At 41.5% G+C, this 18,268-nt stretch overlaps 1 protein-coding gene across 2 annotated transcripts in view; it reads left to right on the forward strand.

Moving 5' to 3' along the window:
- Window positions 1-221: 221 nt before the first annotated feature.
- The window catches only part of CWC27 (CWC27 spliceosome associated protein homolog), a 211,164-nt gene continuing 193,117 nt past the window's right edge, over window positions 222-18,268 (forward strand). The window contains exons 1-6 of one of the 2 annotated variants that reach the window (XM_025213309.1): window positions 222-489; window positions 2,651-2,747; window positions 7,434-7,546; window positions 12,537-12,680; window positions 13,840-13,938; window positions 14,182-14,285. In XM_025213309.1, the coding sequence (XP_025069094.1) occupies window positions 478-489; window positions 2,651-2,747; window positions 7,434-7,546; window positions 12,537-12,680; window positions 13,840-13,938; window positions 14,182-14,285 (569 nt within the window). In that variant the 5' untranslated portion in view covers window positions 222-477. Of the gene's footprint in view, window positions 490-1,322; window positions 1,384-2,650; window positions 2,748-7,433; window positions 7,547-12,536; window positions 12,681-13,839; window positions 13,939-14,181; window positions 14,286-18,268 lie in introns of those variants that run through there. The other variant, XM_025213308.1, reaches the window with a different exon arrangement.

Consider the following 18,268-nt stretch of genomic DNA (forward strand, 5'->3'; position numbering starts at 1 on the left):
TGTGACACCCCCCCATCCCAGTTTTCCTTCAAAATAATGTGGTCACCCTGACAATAGCCCACCAGATTAGTAGGAGAGGATGGGTAAGGCCTTTTCAAAACTGGCTAAATTAAATATCTAAATCATATGACGTGTGTGTTCATGAAGGACTTTTCCTAGAACTTCCCATAATAAGTAAGGTATCATGGCAGTGCACATACATCCCAGAAAGTTCTTAGACTGTGTTGGGGACAACTTTATGGTACAGATGGTGGCAAAACCAACTAGAGGAGGATCTTCTCAATTTATTCCTTAACAATGGGGAGGAATTGGTTGAAAATCTGAAGGTGGAAGACAGTGAACTCTTTATCAAGTCATGAGAACTAGCATACAGAAAGAAGGATGGGAAAACAATAAAATAAAAACATTGGGCTAAAGGCAAACAGCTTTTAACAGATTCGGAGAACTGATCGATACTATGCCATAGGAGGCAAGTCTATGGGGAAAAAGGTAAATCAGAAGGATTTATTATTTCTTGAAGATACACTATTAAGGGCATGAGCATGCTATCCTCATAGGAAGCAAGACCTCTGCTTGGCTAAATATTGAGCTCTTCAATTTCTTCAAACTTCAAAAAGGAATCTTACAAAAATAGAAACATGGCTACAAGGGAACACAAAGGGATTGTGGAAGTATGTTGGAAGAGGAAGGATAAGAAAAGTGTCGGTTCCTTCCTGAACAGAGACTAGAAGCCAATATTGCATGATGCAGAAGTGCCTAAAGTATTTAAGGGGTGTACTTGGTAGCCGTGTTGGTCTGAGACAAAAAGACATACAAAAAACGAGAACTCTTGGTTCCAAAATGATAGCTTTTATTAGACCAACTGGAAAATGGCAAGAAAATTGTCCTTTTCTGCTAGCTTTCGAGATTAAAGTCCCTTCGTAAGGCTCTGGGAAAAGTTGTAGATGGTACAAGATGGTAAAAAGTCCCCATAGGTAGGAAATAAACTTCATTTTTGCACAGAGGAAGCTGAAGATAGAAGGTTGTCCCTCTGGGTCCATGAGAGTGTCCATGGACCCAGAGGGACAGCCTTCCATCTTCAGCTCCCTCTGTGCAAAAATGAAGTTTATTTTCTACCTATGAGGACTTTCTACCATTTTGTACCTTCTATACTTCCCAGAGCCTGACAAAGGGACTTTGATCTCGAAAGCTTGCAGAAAAGGACAATTTTTTTGCCATTTTCCAGTTGGTCTAATAAAAGGTATCATTCTGGAACAGAGAGTTCTCGTTTTTTGTATGTCTAAAGTGTTTAATTCATTTTCATTCTTCACACAGAAAAGGTCATCTATTAGATGATGAACAGACTTAACACCAATGATGAGGAAGGGGGAGAGTCAGTTTCACGTAAGAAAAGAACAAGTTAGAGATTACCTATACTGTATATGCAGGATGGTTTCATTAAGGGTAGTGCTCAAATAATTGGCTGAAATAATTGCAGAGTATTGACTGTTGTCTCTGGTGAGGTCCCAGAAGACTAGAAAAAATAAATGTATTTCACATCTTAAAAAGGAAGAGCAAGGGAATTTCTGATTAGGTAGTCTCACTTTTAATACCTGAAAGGATATTGGAGTGTAGTATCAAAGAATCAAATCTGTAGGCACCTAGAAGGTGACGAGGGACAGCCAACATGGATTTGTCAAGAGCAAGTCATGACTTTCTCTGGAGTCTGTCTTGGGACTAACACTATTCAGTATCTTCGTTAACGGATGGAACTGTATGTAGTGTTAATAAATTTGTAGGCAATATCATGTCAAATGGGAGCAGGAATATCATGTCAAATGGGAACAGGAATGGATCTGGGATGCTGAAAACGGGGGCACAGTGGTGGTGGAGCTCTGTGCATGTGTCTAGAGCTCTTGGCAGCAGAGGAGCATACAACTGCACCACCATGCTCCCCCTTGGGAATAGCAGACACTGTGGCATATATACTTAGGAGTAAAAATGATCTCATTACGTTTGGAAAATGACCTGAATTAGAATGAAGTTCTGTAAGGATGAATGGCTAGGAAGGAACAATTAAGTGGAGAGAGAGAAAATGGTGGCAGCTTTCTAGTTTCAGTACAACAGTACAACTGGCTAGTTTCAGTACAACAGAAAATGACTCAAGTTTTAGTTGATCTCAAGTGTCATATTAGTCTATGGTGTTTTATTTTTTCATAAAAAAGTTAATAAGTGGTACAGGAATGTTGAATGTTGAAAGAGTACAGAGAACAGCAACATTATTATAGGTCTAGAGGACATATAACACTAATTCTTTCACACCTTTCCTCAGATGTCATTTAGTCTAGAGAAGGCAGTATACAGAGGAGGACAATCAAATATTTTTTATGTCCACAGAGGACAGAACAAAAAGTAATAGGTTTACATTGCAAAGAGTAAGGCTTAGTTGCATGTAGTTAAGCCCTGGAACAGATTGGAGAGACTATGAAATATCCACCAGTGAAAAATGTTAAGGGAATTTTGACAAACATTTATCTGGGATTCTGTAGACAGAGATGACCCTGTCTGGAGTAGGGGGCACTAAATGGCCTTCTAAGTTCCCTTCCAGCCCTATTATTGTCTGTGACTTTTATAGTAAAAGTAAATATTGTATTTTTATATATTTTCATAGGTTTTACTGAAGACGACAGCTGGAGACATCGACATTGAACTCTGGTCAAAAGAAGCACCAAAAGCATGCCGAAACTTTATCCAGCTTTGTATGGAAGGTAATGGCTGAGGAGAACAGTCATAGCTGATCATATTGTTTTATGTAGAGTTTTGGTTCTTAAAACAGGAATCACAGCAACAGTACACTGCTGCATTGATATTAAAATACAGTTACCAGATGTGCAGGAAAATTAGAAGAATTTTAGGACTTCATAAAGAGAGATTCTACAGTAAACATTTTAAATACATTTCTTAAATCAAGTCAGTGGCAAATTGTTTGCCTAGTTACAAAACACCAAGGGCTTCTCAATGTTTAGTTGGGGGCTTGCTTGCCTTCAATAAGTTTGTGAAATGGAAATACTGCATTCTATGGAACCTTCCTCAAAAATGTTTTTGTGTTAATTTCCCTTCTGCGCTTGTGTGTTCCTTTTCTTTCAAACACATTTGTTGCATTTTTTTATATTTAATTAGTTGCAATTTCAAATTGGTGAGAGTAAAGGTCAAATTGAGACATGGCCTGTCTCTGACACAGATCAAAGAAACAGTGCATGTCATAATTATAAGGTTCCCAGAAGCAGATGAAGGAGAACCTTTAGCTGGTGTCACTGCCCTATTTACATATCTGCTAGGAATAAGAATCCTTTGTGATACACCATTTCCTGAAAATAACATCTGTCTATTCAGAAGGATTCTCACCCCTGGGTCATAGACTTTTTTTGAAGGCGCATTTCTTCTGGAAGCACAACACTTCTTGTTGAGCTAAAAGACTTCTCTTAAAAAGAGATGAGACTGATGTTAAAATTTAAGATATTGGGGATTCAACTACTTTGGCTTTAGTAACCTGTTCTAGGTCGTAATTCTTTTTTAATGTTAAAAAAATCACCCAATTTCCATCTGAATTTGTCTAGTTTCCCTTCAGCCACTAGATCTTGTTATGCCTCTGACTGATAAATTAGACCCTTCCACTAAAATAAATTTTCTTCTCTTGTAGATACCTATAGAACATAATTGTGTTGCCTCTTTACCTTTTGTTGGTTGTTGAGCCTCATTGCTGTATGAGAGTTTCTCATACCTAAAATAATTCTTGTAGTTGTTTTATGAGCTCTTTCCAAGTTATCAAAATAATTGATAACTGAACACAGTGTTCCAGTAACACTGTCAGGAAAGCCATATAAATAGGCAATACTACCTTATAGGGCTGTGTGAAGCTTTGGTCACTGATTTGGTTTGGTGGAGATTCGGCCTGATTTTGCGGCTGAATCTCCGAATCTGAATCGAATCAGGAGACCCTTTAATCTCTCCGAATCGAATCAGAACCCTCTGAATCAATTCAGAGAGGTTTGACAATTCGGACGTAGACACAGCTTTATATGTTTTTTTTACATACCTTAAGGTACCAGGCGACTTGTAAACACTGTGATGGTGGAGTGGATAGAGCGTCCCACAGGAACGCAGAGGAGTCCCCCATGCACTCGGCAGTGGACCTGGAAGTGGACCAGAAGCACTTTTGGTCCACTTCTGGGTCCTCTGCAGTGTGTGCTGGGGACCCCCGGCTCAGCGACTGGTGCCTCCTGGGTCTGGGGGGGGGGTACCCAGAGTACCTCTGAGGCTGATCGTTGAGCCGGGGAGGGTGGGGGGGCCCCCCCGCGCTCATGTGGGACTCTCCACTTGCCCCGCCTTCTCAGCATTCACAAGCTGCGCCTGGTACCTCAAGGTATGTAGAAAAAACATTTAAAGCTGTGTCTATGGCTGAATTGCTGATTCTCTGAATCAGCATCGAATCTTCAAATGTGGCCGAATTGAATCGGGCCGGTGATCCAAATGAACGAATCAAATCATTGTCCCACTCGTCGGGCAGAATCTGAATCAAATATGGCCAGCTTCTCACACCCCTACTACCTTGCTCCTTTGTCATTAGGATTTCATTAGGTTTCTTGGTAACTTTATTGTGCTGAGTCTTCGTATGTAGTTGGTTAACACTGTAATCTCAAGGACCTTTTCAGTGTCAATATTTCTTGAATACAGTCTACTGTCATATAAGGTGCAACTGGCATTGCCTTTCTCACAAGTCAGCGTCTTAAGCTAGTTCATGCATAGAGGTTTATAATTCTGCTGCTTTGAGCTAACAGCCCTTGTCCATTAGCTCACACAAACAAATGAATGCATATACATATAACCCAGACTTCTGGGATTCAAACCCTGCAAACAATTCAATTTGAGGTGCTGTCATGTGAGGTCTGACCACTAGAAAAAAGAATAAGGCCAGCAAAGTCCATCCCAGTCATTAAAGGCAATCTGTGGTCCACAAGCCAGATCTGTCCTCCAAAGGTCTGCTTCAGTCTGCTCCAGTGTGGGGAGGAGGGAGGCTTTTGCCAGCCAGTAGTGTAACTAGGGGTAGGAAAGCAGGGCATGAGCCCCAGGCTCTAACATTAACAGGTAGCAGAATGGAGGCACCCTAGGGAGTCTGTGGTGCCCTGCTGCGCTGCTGAATCCACTGTAGCCACTGGTGGCAGTGGGTGGGGGGGGAGAGGGATTCAGGGCTGGGAGCAGTGAGGCAGTTGGGAGCTGGGGTCTCATGGGTATAGTGTCCCAGTAGCCTTGGTCTCCTCATTCATTCCTTCTTCCTGGCCCTCAAAATGGGAGTTGCTTGCTGTGGGAGGGTCATGTCAGTGCAACCAGAAGCCAGGAGGTTAATGTAGCTACTCTGCTGAAACCAGTGCCTTTCCTACAGTCAGATTCACTCCTGTACGTTGCTGCTGGTGATGTAAATTGGTAGCTCTTGGTGACAGGGATGAGTGTTGGTCGCTGAAGTAGCAGGAAGTGAGAGAATCCCTACATTGTGCTGCTGCTGTGATAAGCCCCTTGCTCCTGGTTGTGCTGACATCTTCCCCTTGCAGGAGCGTCTCTCCCATGGGGAGGCTAGGGGTGTGGGGCATGAGGCTGATGAAGGGATTAGGGCTTCTGGGTATGACCCCTATGTTGCCGAGGACATGAACTTTGCCAGTCTCTCAGAAGTTCATCAGTGGAGGTGATTACCCAGTATGGGGGGATTGGCGGCCTGCAGTGGCAGCCCACCATTGATAAAAGGTTGCCAGTTCCTGGTGTAGAGCAGCGGGGTGTCCTGAAGTGCATATAACATCAATATATGTAGGGTCATATGCTACTCCACCTGTGTAGTTGGTGTGTAAATGAACTTAGGTGCCCAAATGCAATCCTACTCCACCCTATTTCAGTCCCTAAAAAAACTGTTAATATGAAAAGTGGATGCTTCCTCCTCACAGCTGGTTTTTTTTTGTGATACAGGTTTAAGTATAAAATGATGTGGTAAGGACATATATCAGGTGTGTCCAAGATACAGCCTGTGGAGACCTTCCACTTTCCCCAGTACTATGTTTAGGTCCATATTGATCCACACAGCACGCACCGTACTGGCCCTGTGCACAGGGTTCAGGACAGGCACCCCTTCCCCCACTGCTTATTGGCTCTGCCATTCACCCCTGATTGATAAGAGGGCAAAAGCCACAGTTTTAAATATGCCACAGTTTTGCCTTCCGCTGCTGGCTGGTGAAGGGGCCCTGGTGGCCCTGCCACTTGCTGTTGACCAAACTGAAGGCAAAAAACCACGGTATATTTAAAACCAGTTTTCACCTCCCAGCCATCAGGAGCAAGCAGTGGGGCCAATGGGGCCCCTCTGCCAATCAGCAGCAGGGAGAGCATGGGGGAACCTGCAAGATTAAAGGAGCCACTGCTCAGCACACTTCTGGCACGATTTCCAGTGGTCCCTACATATGTGTTGTCCCCTGCTCTTTACCCCCCGCCACCAGACCAGGACACATGCCACATGCGGCACCTGCTGCTATGCAGGTCCCAGATCAGTTGGAGTGAACACCATGTGCAGTTCAGTCCCAGACCAGTGGTGTGGGGGCCACATGCAGCACAGGTTGTGGACTTGCTGTAGCTTGGTGCTGTAGCTGTAGCTGGAATGGTGCGGGGAGCACGATGCGTAATGCAGATTGTAGAGCAAGTGCTGGAACCAGCATATGGAGCAGTCCATGGGCCTGGCTCCATTCTTCTTATTCAGCCCACTACATCAGATAAGTTAGTTCCTGACCTAGACTATCCAGTACTGTATATACGTGTTTAATGTTGAAACCTTTTGTCTTAAAAATTGTAATATGCTTATATGATCCTAGAACCCTAGGGTATTCGTTAACCCGGGGTCATCAACATATAGGCTGCAGACCAGATCTAACCTGTGGACCTGGGACTTTAAGAGTGTTTGGCTTTGTGAGGGTTTGGCTGGAGGTGCTCTTTCTGTGCTGTAGGATTGAGCATTACCTGCAGGCAACCTGGGGTGGGCCATTCTGACTGGCAGCAGAAACAGGTTGCTTAACCCTGCTCTAACCAATCTCAATGAGTATTCAAGAGTGGAAACTCAACTAATTACTAATTTTTGAGTGAAAGCTTGAGTCCTAACTTCTAGCTGTATAGTAATAGTTTATCAGTAAATCATAAAAAGATATCTTTATCCCATTTTACAGATGGGGAACCTGAGGTACAGGGAGGTAAAGTGATTTATTCAGGGTCACCAAACAAGCCAATGGCAAAGCCAGAAATAGACACCAGGTGTTCTGACTTGCCTTCTGGAACTCTAGCCCTTAGGCCACTCTAACTATACTACATATAACTATATGTTTAGTATCTCTTAAAAATATGTAGTTACTATTCCTTTTTTTCCTTTTCAGATTATTATAACAACACAGTATTTCATAGAGTTGTGCCTGGTTTTATAGTTCAAGGAGGTGATCCCACTGGTACTGGATCAGGTGGAGAATCGATTTATGGGGTTCCCTTCAAGGTAGGTATCTATACGACTTATTTGAAATGTATTTTATTAACTTTCAAGCAATATTACTAATGGGAGCGGTTGGTACAGCAAGCCATGTACATCTGTACTTGTGTATAGCACTTTCTTGCACATGTTTCTCATTTTCTGCATGCGCAGTTTTAAGATATAGCCATCTTAAGATCATAGGGAAGTATGTCTGGAAGGGACTTCATGAGGTCATCTAGTCCAGCCTCCTGCTCAAGGCAGCATCATCCTTTATGCTGAATGTGAGAGGTAAGTGTAAACTTGACAGCTCAGTAAAGTAAACCATCGTCCAGGTGACAGCAGTATGGGTATTTTTTAGGGCTGTCAAATGATTAAAAAATGTGATTGTCATTAGTTGTGTGATTAAAAAAAATAGTCACAATTAATCATCATTTTTATCACACAGCTAAAAAATTCAAAATTATGCGCAGAAAAACTCAAAATTATGCAGGTACTTTGTATGGTGGGGGAGGGGGTGTGGGGGGAATTTGTGAAGGTGTGGGAGGGTTGCCCATGGTAGGCCTGGAGAGGGAGAACCCCCACATGTCCTGGCAGCATGCCCAATCTGAGTAGCATCTCTGTGGAGCTGCCCCAGGCCTGGGGTGTGCCCCCCCACCCAAGTATGATCCCAGCGGGGGTGGGTTTACCCTGCCCTCACCCCAGCAGCAGCAGCTGTGGGCATCTGGGCTGGGGGTAGCTGCTCTGAGCCCCAGCCTTGGACTGGGCCTAAACTTCCCCCATTACTTGCTTAGCAGGTCCCAGATGGTTCTGACCTACCGTGGCCTAGTGTGGCCCTCCCTGAACTCCCAGAGCTGCCAGCCTGGCTGCTCATGGCCTTGGATGGGGGTTGTGGGTGGGTGAGTGTGCCCCTTTCCTTTCTGCTGCAACCACCCAGAGCCTGCATCCCGCTGGGACCCACATGGAGCTGCCGTGGCGGGGCTGCCTGGCACGCTTGGGCTTGGGCTTGGGCTTGGGATGGGTTGGGACCACCTGGGAGCTCCAGCACAAACCATCTCCAGGTCCCTGCATATCCCTGGTCCAGGCCTCCAGGGAGCAGTAGTGACAGCAGCCCTGTGTCCCCATGGAAGCAGCTGCTGCTGGCGGGCAGGGGTGGGATTCCTGCAGAGCCACCTCCCATGTTCCCCGGCCCATGCCACGCTGCATGCCTGGCCCCAGCCAGCGCTGCCGGAGCCCAAGTCGCACCCAGCACCACCACCACTGCCAAGCTGGGCAGAGCCATTGCTCTCCTCTCTGCACTGCCCAGGCTCCTGGCAACTCCATGTGGGTCCCAGCGGGAGCTCAGGTGGCAGCTTGGGCTCTGGCGGTGCTGGGCTGGGACTGGGCATGGGGCATGGCATGAGCCAGGGACTGCAGGAGGTGGCTCTGTAGGAATCTCACCCCTACCCTCTGGCAGCGACTGCCTCAGCAGGGCCACAGGACGGGGTGCCACTGTCACTGCCACTTCCCAGGGGCCCGGACCAGAGATGCGCAGGAACCTGTGGGCCTGGAGGCAGCTCGTGCTGGAGCTCCCAGGTGGTCCTGACCTGCCTCTAGCCTGAGCCATGCGCCCAAGGATGCCAGGCAGCCCCACTGTGGCTCAGTGCCGCCTTCCCCGAGCCTCTGGTGCTGCCAGCCTGTCTGCTCAGGACCCTGGAAGGGGGTTGTGCATGGGTGTGCCCCCCCTCCCTCCCCTTCCTGCTTCAACTTCCCAGAGCTGGAGCCTGTGCTGCCCTACGGCTCCTCTGCACTGCCACCACAGTCCCTTTGGGTGGCCTGGAGGCAGCAGTGACGGCAGTTGGGGGAGGGCAGCCCAGGCGCAGGCTCCAAAACTACACGTGCAATTAACATGTTAAAAAAATTAATGTGTTAATTGGTTCATGCGTTAATCATGCAAGTTAACGGAGATTGACTGACAGCCCTAGTATTTTTCCTACTAGACTTTGCCCAGACCTGAGGACACTCATAAAGTACCAAGTAAACTTGTGCTGAATATTAAAATAAAAGGAAAATATAACAGCTTTTAAATTTCTTAAGTAATGTTTTGGCCAAACTACAAATAGCTATATTATGCTCTCCAATACTTGTTGGACTACACATCGTCCAGCACTAGATTTTCAGATGTGGAGGGCATGAGGAATTTGTACATGTCAAATTTTGTTTTGGAAATACTATGATACTTATGCAAGTTTAGATCCTGATTAACACAGGTATGTGAACTGCCATCTTCTTATATGTTCCCTGGGGTATTTGAAGACCTATGTTTGGAATGTCTAAGATGTGTGGATGTATTTTAGTCGATTTCTAAATATTTGGTGCTTAATGTCTTTATAAGTATCCTTTATGGCTTCAAAATAAAATTACAAGTTTCTCCTTTGCTTGCATTCTCTTTGAATTTCTCGCTCATTTATTGGTGTTCCAACAGAATGCTTGTCTGACACCATGCAGGGAGAGGTTTTATTTTCTATATGTGATCTGTTCAGCAACAGTGAAATGGCTAATGTGATGTGTACAATTCTTTTGTCACTTGAAATATTTATAGTCAAGGTCTCTGTAAATTGTGCCTTGCTTTTTTCAGTCCAGGGTTACAGTTTTTCTCTCTTTTCCAGGTTCCAAGGAGACATTTCCCCTTCTTAAGAGCAGGTCTTACTAGCCACTAAATTTAGGGTACAGAGACAAAACATGTTAAGTCTAGATTATTCTCAGTTTGTTTTGGAGGAAAAGTGGAGGGGACATATGACATACAGCATTTACTCCAGAGGAGTCATTGTTTTTCAGTGTAAAGTACAGCCAACACCCCTGAGGTGTTATAAGGACATTGGAAATAAATTTACTCCACAGAAAGTTATACCAGTGTACATGTCGTATTTGCTACTATTGTCAGTTTCATTTTGGAGTATTTGCTTAAAACAAACACGCTCTTCAGCCACCTAGTGACCAGGCACTGTAATTGTGCCTACTTTAGTCAGTCACTTGGAAGAAGTAGTTATTTGTCTTGAGAGTATATTTACTTCAAAGTAAAACCTGAGGTCAGTTAGACCAGAGTATATGTATTGTTTGTATGCTAATGAAAAATGTCACTTGTTGGCTAACTATTCTTTTTCTTCACCTCCCAGAATTAACACACATAGCTTTAGTGGGGTTTTTTGGGCGGGGAGGTGTTTCATATCAACTGTTCATACAATAGCTTTTGGAAAGAGTTTGTTTGAATTAATTGAGATTCAGGCTTCATGTCCCACAAACCCAATATTACACGGTATCAAGACTGAGTAGGGTTGACTTGTCTGGTATGGCTATATTGTTGATTTTTGCTTGGTGATGATCTTTTTACATTTTAGTCAAACTTGCATTAGAAATTATGGCCCTTGTGCAGGACTTCTATTCTTCTCATATCCTCATTGTCAGTCACATTGATCCCTCTGACTCCCAGCATGTTCCTACAGACTCCGGTATTAAAATGACAACTGTCTACCATTTCTTAAACCTTGGGCTTCTGATATACCTATGAAGTTAAAAGATACCCACTTAGACCATGATCCTGCACTGATCTTGTGCAGCATTCCATTGAAAGGTGAGACAGGGAGGGATGCAGTGTCTTTAGATTTTATGCCAGATATTGGTGGCTTGACTTCCATATATTTCTGTGAAGGCAGTATCAAAGAGACCAGATCATTTTATTAACAGGGAAGAACTACGGGATTTTAAATAATGAAGTTTTATTTGATTCTGGAAATTTTTTAGGGGGCCACAAATGAAAAAAGGTTGAAAACCACTGATCTAGAACATAACTCCTAGCATGCACAGAGACTGAGTTAGCAAGCTATTTTTTGTTTATGTATACTTGATTTTACTGTACTCACATGCACTTGCATAATTACAAGCACATTTTTTTTTTGTTTTTGTTCTGGTTTATGTTTCCAAACTTTCTGTGAATGTTCAGGGTTTCCCTCTTTCTATAATAGTAGAAATTCATATATATACACTGAGTGTGTGTGTCATGCTATGGCTTGGGTGTTGATTTGCCTAAAAGGTCAAGTGTGGTGGAGAGGAAGAAATAGCATGTAATCATGACATTGAAGATGTTATCATAATATATACAGATAAGGTTAGCTGGGCAAGTTTGTCTTGCATTCCTTCCTTTTTTGAATGCTTGATTTTTTTGATTTTTTTTTACATCCTATGTCCTAAGTAACTTTCTTTTAACATAATTGCTATATACATTTTTATACATATACATAAAACTTGTATGTTTCTTGGTGTGTTTATGTGTGTACATTAATCTAAAGTCTGATTCAGCCTCTTGTAGCATACTTTCTTACTTTAGAAGTAATCCCTTCTTTTTTTGTCTTGCTCAGCAAGTTGTAGTTAAGCACATAGGAGGGTTGAAATACTTGTACCATTGACATTTTTGACAGGTCTCCCATTGATTTTAATGGAAACAGGATTTGTTCCTAAATACAATATTTAACCTTAAAAGTATGATAGTTTTGATAACAAGATGTAGATTTTTAGTCTGTCTGATTGACAAGATTTTTTTAAACAATGGGTTTCTCTTGAGAAAAAAATATTGTTTAGAACTAACAAATACTTAACCAGGCTAACAGTTGAAAAAAGGATTTAAAGGTATATTTGTAGCTACGTCTTATTATTCAGTTATTTGTTTCACTATTGATCTGGGAATAGTCTTTTATTTTCCATTGTGTTTTTTTAAGAGAAGGTTTTTCTGATAGAGGCTGTTTTCTCTCAATTTGTGAAAATATAAGTAATTAGAACAATTAGAATATTTTGCAATTTAGTATTTTCAGATGCCATAATTAAAGTACAATGCTAGCACTAAGAAGGAGTGATATTTATATTGCTTACAGTGCTTTAAAACTTTAAAAACATGGGACATTTTGTGTATGCATATCAGATTGGCTGTAAACAAGTGAAACATTGAAATTTGCCTAATTAAACAATATTCTTTTTTATTTGGCAGGATGAATTCCATTCACGGTTGCGTTTTAATCGAAGAGGACTGGTTGCTATGGCAAATGCTGGTCCTCATGATAATGGCAGTCAATTTTTCTTTACTCTGGGTCGTGCAGATGAACTTAACAACAAGCACACCATCTTTGGCAAGGTATGTTAGGGCTCGGAGTTATAATTGAAACTGGTTTTGTCAAGCTCAGTGACGTGTTCTTCTGAATTCAATAACTATTTTCTTATTTTACTGCTGTGTACATCTCAAAATTATTTTGTTACTTTCAAAGTTATTTCACTACCTATTAAGTCCACCTATTGCATACATGCCTCTGACATTGATGTTTTCTGTTCATAGCTCCTGTCATCATTTCCTTTTCTCCAAAATGATATTTATGTTTTGTAGGGCATTTGTACACATGCTTTTAAAAGCACCTGGTGCTGCAGCGCATGCAGTTTTATAAGTGGTGAAATGCATGTCGTTAGTGCTGAGAAAATGGCGGCAGTGCACTTTTGAACTAAAACACATTGGAAATATTTTAGTTCTAAAGTGCACCATTGCCATTTTCTGCTCGCTGACATGCAATTCACTGCTTATACAACTACACGCAACTCAGCTCAGTGCGTGTCAGCTCACGTGTGGCACAGACTCGATTAATTGAGTCTGTTCCAACCCGCTGGATCTCCGGCCCATCACGGGATGAAAAGATGTGTGTATAAATTCCTGTAGTTTACCAGAATAATCTCCCTAACAATTATGTTGTGATCAGCAGGGGCATAACAATGCAGCTCGAAACCTAAGGCAGAGGCAATTTCTGGTTGTTGCCATACTATTAACACAATTCCATGGCTGTGGTGGCAGTGGTATTTATCAGTGGGGCAGCTATCCCAGTTGCCCTTCCTCAGTTACATTAACAGTGATCAATTTAGTTTATTTTCTGTTTTATTAACAATAAGTTAATAACATTCTTTTTCTTAATTATCATTATAAAATAACAGCAAATGAAAGCAATCAAATGTTTCAAGTAAATGTGGATATTGTTGAATAGCTTAGCTCTAAAACAGACCATTTATATTCTAGCTCGTAGAGAAATTTTATAAAAGTGATTTTTTTTTTCTGGACTCTACAATTATATGGTTATCTTGGCTGTTTGAGGGCAGATAAAAAAACCCTTGTATCTAGAAATGGCTGTTATTGATACACAGACATAGCTTAAAATAAAGAAACTTCAGAATGATTTATGTAATACTTATCTTAAATTTTGAACAGTTATCACAAAGTTACAGGTTTTGAAATAACTTTTTGATGAATTTGACAGATTACTGGGGACACAATATATAATATGATACGACTGGCTGAAGTAGAAACAGACAAGGAAGAAAGACCACTCAACCCACACAAAATAAAAATTAGTGAGGTAAATATACCATGATTTAAAATCTAAAACTCAATGAATAATTTTTGCTCTTCTTGCACACCTGTTCTATTAAGCCATATTGGCAGTAATTTATCCTAATAGATCTTGTATTACTGGTAAAAAAAAGTAATTTAAGAATAATGTATTTCTTCCAAAATCTTATTGTGAAAGGTTTAATCAGTATAAGTTATAGCAAAATGATTTAAAAATATTTGTGTAAAATACTCGATATTTTCCCCACAGGTTTTGTTTAATCCTTTTGATGATATCATTCCAAGAGCAAATAAAAAGCTGAAAAAGGACAAACCAGAAGAAGAAGTAAAAAAGTCCAAGTCCAAAGGCACAAAGTAATTTTACCTCCATAAGTGGGGTTTTGTTTTCTTTTAATTTTTTACAACACTAAGTATAAAATAATTTATTACTGGCTGTATTATTCAGAGACTAGGAACTGATTGTACTAGGCACATACAAACAGAGAACAAAAAGATGATGCCTGCCTTAAAGAGTTTGCAATGTAAACATAAGAGAAAACAGATGGATAAAAACAGACATATTGGTCAGTGTGATAGGCAGTGGTCTCAGCTCTGAGAAATCAATACCTAACATACTGACCACATTGGCTCAGAAATGTTGGTGCCCTCATACAGAACTATGGTAAGCTAAAAATAATACCTGATTTTACAAGATTGATAGGCATTTCTAATTATGTCTTTGGAGGACAAGTGTAAAAGTTCATGCATTTAAGAAATATGTCTGTTTATGGATTTATTTGTGCTGAACACTATGATGATGCATAAAATAACTGTCTGCCATGTATAAATTAAGGCATAAACTTTTAGTGTTTTATATGCTTAGTAGATTCAATCTTGCTAGATTGGAAAAATTCTCTAGAGACAATTGACTAAAGTTCAGTTCAGACAAATGTAAGAGGTATACCTCAAGAAGAATGACCAAATGCACAGATACAAAATGGAAGATAAGTATTGGGCAGTAGTGTTGCTGAGAGAGATCTTGGGGTTTGGAGGGATGATAGACTTAACATTCGTCAGCAAAGTGGTCTGTATCAACAGAAGTAGTAGTTGTAAGGCACAAGGGGTAATAGTGCTATTCTATTTAGTTAGACCTTACCTGGAGCATTGTGTACAGTTTTGAGTTTTACATTTTAAGCAGAGGTTAGGAATGGTTCAGAGGCAGGTGGCAAAAATGATAAAGGGGCTGAAAGGCAAGTTCTATCAGGAAAGCTTGAGACAGTGAGGTATGTTTAGCTTGGAGAAAAGGAAATTAAGGCAGGTTATGATGGCAGTTTTCAAATATTTGAAAGGCTTCCACGAAGAAAGGGAGAGCCAACTTTTATCCCATGTTGCACAGGGCAGGCCAAAGTAATGGTTTTAATTTGTTCCAAAGTAGAATTAAATTAGTAAGGCTTTGGAATAGATTGTGCAGGGAATTGGTAAAATCTCCTTCATTGGAAGTTTTTAAGAGGATGCTGAATAAGCATCGGGCAGGGATGATTTAGGAATAGCATTCTCTGTGCGGGGGTTTGGGTTCAGATACCTGTTAATCACAACCCTATGATTCTATGCCAGATCGGACCTTTAATGTTCTTTTAATCTTTGTTATTGTAAAGCCATGTACTTAATGTAGGTAATAATACTGTTGCCTCATCTCACTGAGATGTAAAGATAAATTCATTCTTGTTTCTGAATCTTTTAAGAGTCTGAGAGCACTACAGAAACATCCATGAGAAAGTTAATAATTAGTTTTTGGGAGTAGGATTTGAATAAAATGAATAAGACTTGGGGTTGTGTTGAATGAGGTGGAATAAAAGAGATAATGACTAGAAGTCTGATTACTGAATGAGATTGGCTTCTATAGAAAATTCTTATGTGATCATGTAGTTGGATAGCTTTATATGCTGCTTGCAGATGTGAAAAAAGCCCAACAAAAACGGTGCTTTACTTTAAACTTGGTGCATTCCCACGCCAGGCCCAGCACATGCCCAGAAGGGGCAGTACATGAGTTCAACCCAACTCTGCAGCATCTGTATAGATTGGGCACTTTAGTCGGGCTTTTTTTAGCACTTTTATCTAATAGCTGATTAAATCAGCTATTAGATAAAAGCACCAAAAAGCCCTGCTGAAGTGCCCAATCTATACAGACCCTGCAGAGCTGAGTCGAACTACTGCACTGCTGCTTCTGGTAAAGCATGGGGGGGGTTGTTTTCTTTTCTTTTCATGTCTGGAAGCAGCCATAATGAATGCACACAAGAAGGACAAATGAAGGATGCTTGAACAACTTTTAAGTGTCTGACTTTGAATCATAGAAATTAAGGGCTGGAGGGGACATTGAAAGATCATCAAGTTCAATCCCCCTGCTCTGGGCAGGAATACTGCTAAGATCAAATGATCCCAGGAAGGTGTCTGTCCAGTCTCCTCTTGAAGACTTCCAAGGTTGAGGACTGTTGCACCTCCTTGGGAAGTCTATTCCAGATACCATAAATAAGTTCTTCCTTACCTTCAACCTGAAACTATCATCTAACAGTTTATGGCCATTGCTCTTTGTCCTCCCCTGGGCCACCGCAGTGAACAGTTTTTCTCCTAGCTCCCGATATTCACCCCCTACATACTTATAAACAGCCAACAAGTCCCCCCTCAGTCTTCTCTTCCCCAGGCTGAACAGTCCTAGATCCCTTAGTCCTTCCTCATAAGGTTTGTCCTCCAGGCCCTTAATCATCTTGTGGCCCTTCTCTGGACACTTTCAAGATTCTCCATGTCTTTTTTTTTTTTTTGAAGTGTGGTGCCCAAAAAATGCAGGTTTCTAAAGTATTTTCCTTTTTTAATTGAAATGGAAAAATCATATTGTCATATGGTGGGTCATTAAATTCATAGCCCAGTCCTTAACTTTTTATGGTAGCAAGCATCTGACAAAATAGGTTGTTGCCTACAAAAGCTCATTTCATTCAGAACCCATTAGTTTCTAAGATACTACCCTGCCCTACTTTTACATACTAATGCTAACAGAATAATTGGCAGCAGAATCAGGCTATTTTCATCCACATGAACTGTGTAGTGCAGTGGGATGAGGCAAAACAATTTGCCTGTCAGTTTCATAGCTCTTTACTGATAGAAGAGGGATGTGAAAGCTCAGGAGTCCTGGCAAGTTTTATTTCAGGTTCTGGATGGGAGCATTGGATGGTGATTATGGACCCTTTAACTGTAGCACCAACCTGCCTCTCTCCTTCTTGTTCCCACCCATACCTTTTCTGTTGACTTCCTCCTCCTACTCTTCAGTGCCTGAATATAAGCAGTCTTTCTACTCCAGTGATTTCCAAAGGGTGTGTCACATCAGATTTAATGTGCTGCGAGAGCGGCAGAAGTGTGCCACGAAAAATGATACTTTGTCAGTATAAGATCTGGTCCACAGAACCATGTCATCGGGCCTGTGGTGTTCCCCGAGGGTCCAGACATTTGGGATCGGGTGATCAGTGGAAATTAACACTGCCAACACTTTTCTACCACCGAATTTCCAGGCTCCACACAAGAAGATCAGGCCCCGGCTGGGCCAGCCCTGCATGACAGGATTGTGTCCATGGACTGTTAATCTGGCCCAATTATTCAGGCATAAGTGAAGAGTGCTGCCAATTTTAATCCAGAAAAAAAAGACTGTTCCAGATATCAAAAGTTTGGGAAACACTGCTCTACTCCTTTTTCCTATACTAGACAGTATCATGGACTCCAACAGCAAGGAGGGACAACTGAAGAGAAAGTCCCACTTTGCTTCTGCAGCTCTAAGCTATAGTGCAGTCAGAGCAGATAGTCTTTGTAGAACAGAGCTGCCTAACTCTAGCTCTACGTGAATTAGTTTTTCAGGGGCTTAAAATTTGGCTGAATTTAAGTTAATTTTTATGAGGATGAGAAAAGGCACATTCCCAACACTTGCTGAATTTCTAGCTTTTATGTTAAATTGAGGTGCTGTTAGCATAACAGTATGTATATGGGCAAAACAGCATGCATTTTTCCCTGTTCTCTTTCTTAGTTAAAATGGTCCAGTTGTTTCTAAGACTTACTCTATACATCACTCCCAGAAAAATCAGTACAACATAGACACTTAGCAAGGAGAACTTCAGTTCAAATGATTGAAATCTGCCAAAGTTGTTAAGCATCTGAAAATAGGGTCAAATAATGGGAAATGCCAACTGCATCTGTAGGTAATATTATCAGTTCAGCCTAATAAGTATTATGTCCAATTTATTTTAATAGTGGCTCTCAGAAGAAATTAAAACTTATTATTTTTCTTTTTTTTGCACTGAATATGGAGCCATATGCAGTTC

Source organism: Alligator sinensis, unplaced genomic scaffold (genome assembly GCF_000455745.1).
Source record: "Alligator sinensis unplaced genomic scaffold, ASM45574v1 scaffold1258_1, whole genome shotgun sequence".
Taxonomy (NCBI): domain Eukaryota; kingdom Metazoa; phylum Chordata; order Crocodylia; family Alligatoridae; genus Alligator; species Alligator sinensis.